This window comes from Salvia splendens, chromosome 3, assembly GCF_004379255.2.
Source record: "Salvia splendens isolate huo1 chromosome 3, SspV2, whole genome shotgun sequence".
NCBI classification, from domain to species: domain Eukaryota; kingdom Viridiplantae; phylum Streptophyta; class Magnoliopsida; order Lamiales; family Lamiaceae; genus Salvia; species Salvia splendens.
This window is the reverse complement of record NC_056034.1, coordinates 8615426-8622472: the sequence shown is the minus strand read 5'-3', so window position 1 is coordinate 8622472 and position 7047 is coordinate 8615426. Positions and strand designations below refer to the sequence as shown.

Here is a 7047-nt window from a genome sequence, read left to right as displayed (position 1 = left end):
GCATATACCACACGTGTTGGATTGGCAAATGCTCAACTTTGTGGAGGGCATTGTCTCGCCGAATCTCACTTCACACCTAATTGAAGCAAGATGTCATTAGCAACAGCAAATGACAATAACTTTTAACAATCCTAAAATTTCAATCGCACTACTATTTGTCAGATGAGTTTGTCTTAATTGAGTTGGGTGTGAATATCAAAAAATGTGTTTGTATAATTATATTGTGGTGAATTTGTTGGAAACTGAAAACATGGAATGGAAATTGAAATTGTCTTATGTTGATTTTTTTTTAATTGTCTCTTTGTCAATTGGTGTGAATTGTGTCAAAGTTTTGAACATCAGAGTCTAATGTTTTGATTATTTGGTTAGATTAATTGTTTTTTTTGTTAATTAATTTGTTATTTGGTTAGTTAATTATTGAAATTGTGTATTACTCGTATTTTGTTTCAGAAGATAAATTGAAAAATTTATTTGAAAAGAATTATAATTTCGGTTCTTGTAGTATTAGTATTGGAAATGAATAATAAAGTGTGGAAGAAAATATAAGTGAGACACTTGTCGTGTTTCCCAACTACTACTTGTTATGGTGTTAATAATCTAAAAATTTGCACTTAAAAAAAATTCAGCCATTAATAAAAATAGTTTACACCAAAACAAACAAAGTGATATTAGATATTGAAATATAGTCCATCCTCCCACGAATATCCGTCCCAAAAATAATGGAGGGACGGACCAAAAAATAAATATTGAACATGTGTTAGCAGACGGGTATTCAGCTCCTTCTATTTTCGGATCCTGGATCAACCACCGATTTGGATTATGGGTAAACTACACATAATATTTGTTAGTAGGTAATAAGAAGTGAAGACGTCAAGGATGAATGACATATCAATGTAATGACTCAATCCAATCAAGATTAATTCTATAATGTGATATTGGTCCCTAAAACCATAAACTTTGCCTAAAATTTGGTATTTCCCTTTAACTTTAAAATTGGTTTAGAATATCACAAACTTTGCACTTTGTTTGGTATTTCTCACAACATGTCTATCACCATATTTGACTAACTTACGAGGCTTTTCTATCATACTTGACACAATTAAATCAACGCTGTTTTCTATGCGATTTTTTATCCTACTTGTAATAAACCTAAAAAGTTGTTTAACATACCATAAAACGTATCACAGTTGCCCACGTAAATTAATATTTTGATGAAAATATCTTATTTGGATCAGTTTGGGAAATACAAAACAAAGTGCAAAGTTTGTAATATTCTAAACCAATTTTAAAGTTAATCAAAAATACCAAATTTTGGGCAAAATTCATGGTTTTAGAGACCAATATCCCTTCTATATTCAACCACTGAATAAAGCATTTCTTTAAATGCATATAAATATGTTGTGGACTTCAAATGATCTGACCTCAGACCTCAGGTAATAACACAATGTATGAATTTTAGGATTTAAATTGATGTTCATATGTGATGGAATCCTTTTTTTTATATAAATTTCCCCCTGTTATATGTGATGCAAGCTATAAGGGCAAGAGATGCAACTTTGATTAAAAAAGTAGCTTTAATCTCTGTTATTCTTCACACCATTATTAACTGCTAAATAAATCTAAATACAAAGAAGTAGTAGATTTAACACAGTAATTCAGATGAGAAGAAAGTCAAGCGTTTCATGTTCATTGAAAAAAATAGGATGGCTTAATTGTGATTAAACACATGAAATAGAATTAAATTACCATGTAAGAAAGGAATCTCCAACAAAGTCAAAGAATCATATTGCCACATTCTCTTTCAATCTCTTAGATTCCTAGTAAGCAAGCTCCAAAGTCAATGGATGCAGCCAATAGCAAACTCAAGCATGAAGCATCCTTTTCCCACTACATTAGAACGATTTAAACTTCTTCACAACAAGGCATTAAAAATCCAAGCTTGAGCGCCAATCTCTCCACACCTAAATGCAGATTCACATGCCATAACCAAGATTTTGATGCTATATAATCCCAATATCTCATTGATATAACCTCCAAAATATAGAAACTATTTGATAGCAAAGGATCCCACTATCCTAAACCGACCCTACCAAAATGGAGGTGTCCAATGGAGCAGAAGAGACTTATCAAAAGAAGTTTGCACTTCCTGTGGACTCTGAGCACAAATCCACCGAGTTCAGGCTGTTCTCAGTGGCAGCGCCTCACATGCGGGCGTTTCATCTCTCGTGGATATCTTTCTTTGCCTGTTTTGTCTCTAGTTTTGCTGCTCCGCCTCTGCTTCCAGTCATCCGCGACAATCTTGGCCTAACTGCAACCGACATTGGGAATGCAGGCATAGCTGCTGTTTCCGGTGCAGTGTTTGCCAGGATTGCCATGGGGACAGCCTGTGATCTGTTCGGGCCTCGCCTTGCCTCTGCGGCTCTTACCCTTCTTACTGCACCAGCAGTTTACTGCACTGCCATTGCTAATTCTCCAACCTCCTTCCTCCTTGTCCGCTTCTTCACTGGCTTCTCCCTAGCCACCTTCGTGTCAACACAGTTCTGGATGAGCTCGTTGTTCTCATCTAAAGTTGTTGGGACAGCCAATGGCGTGGCCGGAGGGTGGGGGAACCTAGGTGGTGGAGCAACTCAGCTGATCATGCCTCTGGTGTTCAACTTGATTGAGCGTATAGGCGCGACACAATTCACAGCGTGGAGGATTGCCTTCTTTGTCCCTGGTCTGTTTCAGACTCTGTCTGCATATGGAATTTTCTTTCTAGGCCAAGATTTGCCAGATGGGAACTACTCTCAGCTCCACAAATCAGGAGATAAGCACAAGGATAGTTTCAAGAAGGTTTTGTATCACGCGGTCACAAATTACAGGGGATGGATCCTGGCACTGACCTATGGCTACTGCTTTGGTGTTGAGTTGACAATAGACAACATAATCGCGCAGTACTTCTACGACAGATTCAACGTGAGGCTCCACACTGCGGGGATCATAGCAGCCAGTTTCGGAATAGCAAATCTCTTCTCCAGGCCAGGAGGAGGAATCCTATCAGATATTGTGGCAAACAGGTATGGAATGAGGGGCCGGCTCTGGACTCTTTGGATTGTGCAGACATTAGGAGGCGTCTTCTGCATCCTTTTGGGGAAAGTAGGATCTCTTGGGGTATCAGTAGCAGTCATGCTCATATTCTCCGTATTCGTTCAGGCAGCGTGTGGCCTCACCTTCGGGGTTGCACCTTTTGTATCAAGAAGGTATGATCAGTTGCAAAAAAAAAAAAAGAAAAAAGTATGAACTTCAAAAATGATCTCAAGTGACCTCATAAAGTAGAATATGGTTTCTTGGCAGGTCACTCGGGTTTATATCAGGGATGACGGGTGGTGGTGGAAACGTGGGGGCGGTTCTAACTCAGGTGATATTTTTTAGAGGATCACACTATACTACAGAAACAGGTATAACCTTGATGGGGGTGATGATAGTGTGCTGCACCCTAGTGATCATGTTGATACACTTCCCACAATGGGGAGGGATGTTCTGTGGGCCGTCTTCAAAAGGTGCCACGGAGGAAGATTACTACCTGTCTGAATGGACTGCGGCTGAGCAGGACCAAGGTTTCCACACCGCCAGCTTGAAATTCTCGGAGAACAGCAGAAATGAAAGGGGCAAACGAGTACAACCAGCACCTACACCAACTCTTGCCACTCCAAATGCATATGTCTAAAACAAAGCATACCACTTATGCTTGTTTTGGACAACTCAAGAATATATGTCGTTTGCTTTTGTACTATAGGCTAGAGTCTGATTCTGTAAAAACATGTTCTTTCTAAATTCTACTATATGTTGTGTTTGTATTATATTGGAAATAAATCCCAAAATCACGAAGGGAATCAGAGAGAAATCAGAAGAAGATATGGAGATTGATATTTTATGAAAATAGATTAAAATCCCTAGAATTGTGCTTACCATATGTAACATTCTGTATAGCTTATATAGGTAAATCCCTTGTACAATTGAGTCAAATTTCGATGCTGTTAGGAGTTGTACTTTTGTACTCTCTCTGTTTTCCATCAATAAATGTGATAAAACGGGAGAGAAAATTTTGGGGCAAACCATTTTGTCCCAAGATTCTAGTAGCAAACCACAATAGAGACAATTCTATTTTTGTTCTAGAGAATTAATGGAATTCCATTTTAATAAAGGAGATTAGATTTATTCCGAATGGGGGAGTGACGCACAAGGATTATGCATCGTTCAAAGACGCATAAGCATTATGCGTCTTACCCTAATGATTCATAACCCTTATGCGTCACACTGGTAAGCATTCCCGCCTGTCATCCGGGTGACCCGGGTTCGATCCCCGGCAATGGCGCATTTTTACTATTATTATTACTATTATTTATTAGAGTATAGTCACCGCTATTATAATAAGCATTATTTTATTTTCTTATAATAGTGGGTAGAACATTCATTAATCAATATTGCAGCAAGGACTTTTGGAAATTATTTTATTTTATTTTCTTATAACATAAAGACTTGGATTATTTAATTAATAGTATATAATATTATGCCATGTATTTTATATAAGCGTAATCTATAAGTGAATAAAGTTTTGATTTTTATGTTATTATACAATTAACGGCTTAAACAATAGTAATTTTTAAGATATTCGAAAATAAACATAATATATAAAATAAAATAAACAGTGGTCATAGATAATAGTAGTATAAATTAATTTGTCAATGTACATGTATTCGTTTTGGGGGACCAATTAGATTAGGCATTTATTCTTAACTTCTTTAATTAATTCTTTTATAAGAGTAATATCTATTTGCCAAAAATAAATGTTTAGAATAACTCATTTTTATCAAATACTAATCACTTAAAAAAATGCGCCATTGCCAGGGACTGAACTCGGGTCACCCGGGTGACAGGCTGGAATGCTTACCAGTGTGACGCATAAGGGTTATGCATCATTAGGGTAAGACGCATAATGCTTATGCGTCTTTGAACGACGCATAACCCTTGTGCGTCGTTAACCAACGACGCATAATCGTTGTGCGTCGTTCAATAATAACGACACATAACCCTTGTGCGTCACTCCCCCATTCGGAATAAATCTAATTTCCTTCATTAAAATGGAATTCCATTAATTCTATAGAACAAAGAATTGTTCCAACCACAACATCACCTTCCTTGCACGAGAGGGTTTCACGGGATTTAACTCTCCTTTTTCAACGAGTAGCGAAACTCCTCTCTCTACTATTTCACTCTCTAGCTTAAGAATGGAAGAAGAGAGTTATTTATTATACAATTTGGTATTGGCGGAATTATATGCAAATTATTAATAATATGCATTTTCTTTTTACGTGCATACTAAAATGAATGGTATTAGAGCATCCACAGTGGTGCGGATGTCCCGGCGGACATCCGCGCGGACATCCTAAAAACACCTCATGCCATGTCATAAGGACTTCTCACTGCACTATGGTGGACATCCCCAGGACATCCCGACAGACTTCCCACAATAATAAAAATTCACAAATTCACCAAATTAAACAATTTACGGAATTAAACAATTTACGAAATTAAAATTTCAACACAAATACGGAGAAATTGCAACCACTTTATTTTAAAAAAATATACATAGTACAAAAAACATACATAATTATTAAAAAATAATAAAATAATCGTGACGTCCGCTCGGACATCCGTGGAGTCAATGCAATGGCGGACGTCCGCAAGGACGTGGCAACTGACGTCCCGGGAACACCGTGGAACTCCGGTGTCCGCAGCGGACGTCCGTATCCGCGTCACCGCTGCACAATGGCGGACGTCCCGCGCGGAACTCCGGCACGTTGGCCGGCCGTCCGCCGGGACGGGCGCCATTGTGGATGCTCTTAGTATCATATTGCACCACCAATTTATTAGTTTAGACTGATTTTGTTTTATATTGAGATATGTACATAAATTCAATTTATTTATTTAATGGAATTATTTTTGTTTTTTTTATCGATGTATACATGATTTAAAATTTGTTAACATTGCACACAATGGATTTACTATTTTTATGTTCTTTTTTATTTATCACTACACATTATTAACTATATAATGATTATGTGTTCTGTTAATATATTAATTAAGATAGCTAATAATAATAATAAGATGATCTTATGGATTTTATACAGTGGACAAAATATGTAGTATAAAATTCATTATGAATTTCAAGAAATTAAAATACTGGAGTACTATATTACTGTATTCAATTAACGATTACAATCTTACTTTATCCAATTAAAATGAGATTATATTGTTTACCATCAACTATAAAATTAGGAAGATAAAACTTTAATAGACATAATTATGTAGTCTATTGTAATTACTTATAGTAAATATAGTAAAAAACATTCATATTTACTTGACTAAAAGTAAAAAAGATAGAGCTTGCGTATATACATTGTGTGTCTGTGTATGGTTGTATATACTTCATATACGGAAATTGTAAAAATTACCTTAAAACATTATATTATGCCATTATTATCAGTTGGCCATGCATGTCATATATTTTCATTTGGCAAAATAATATTGGTGGGACATACCACATCATATTGCCATGTGGTATGCCTAGACTAGGGAATTTTTTTTCGATGATTAAGTACTTTTTATTTTTGAAATATGCAAAGACTCATTTTTCAGAAACTAAATTGGGAAATAACTCTATTTTCTAAATCCGATAACACTCTAAATTCAATCTAAGCAGATCAATTTGTTCTCGGCAGAGTATACAAAGTGCTTGAGGGGCAGGGCAACGGCGAGAATTTGAACGATGTGCGCGATAAAGCGCTGGCGTCGTATATTTCACTGTACGGCGAGTTTAAGCACTACTCCTCCTGGCTCATCATGAAAGAGAAGTAGAAGTTCTAAGGAGGGATTATGCTCATTTCGTCTGCGAGGAAGAGGACGAAGAACACCGCTACCGGTGATTATACGAGCAGAGACAGCGGCGCAATTCCGATGGACCTCAACCAGCCGATGTACGAGGATGAGAGCTCTGGCACACCGGTG

The 7047-nt window shown here is 36.8% G+C and overlaps 1 protein-coding gene across 1 annotated transcript; it reads left to right on the top strand.

Annotated features, from left to right (window-relative positions):
- The first annotated feature begins 1805 nt into the window (after positions 1-1805).
- On the top strand, positions 1806-3706 carry LOC121793912 (high affinity nitrate transporter 2.5-like). The gene is made up of 2 exons (XM_042191936.1): positions 1806-3239; positions 3334-3706. Exons 1-2 carry the CDS (start codon positions 2095-2097, stop codon positions 3704-3706), a joined length of 1518 nt encoding a protein of 505 aa, XP_042047870.1. The 5' UTR covers positions 1806-2094.
- The last annotated feature ends 3341 nt before the right edge of the window (positions 3707-7047 follow it).

Excerpts from the sequence above, each read along its gene's own strand:
- LOC121793912 (XM_042191936.1), top strand. The coding sequence starts at position 2,095 with ATGGAGGTGTCCAATGGAGCAGAAGAGACTTATCAAAAGAAGTTTGCA. Across the intron at positions 3,240-3,333 it reads GCACCTTTTGTATCAAGAAG|GTCACTCGGGTTTATATCAG; the intron begins GTATGATCAGTT and ends GTTTCTTGGCAG.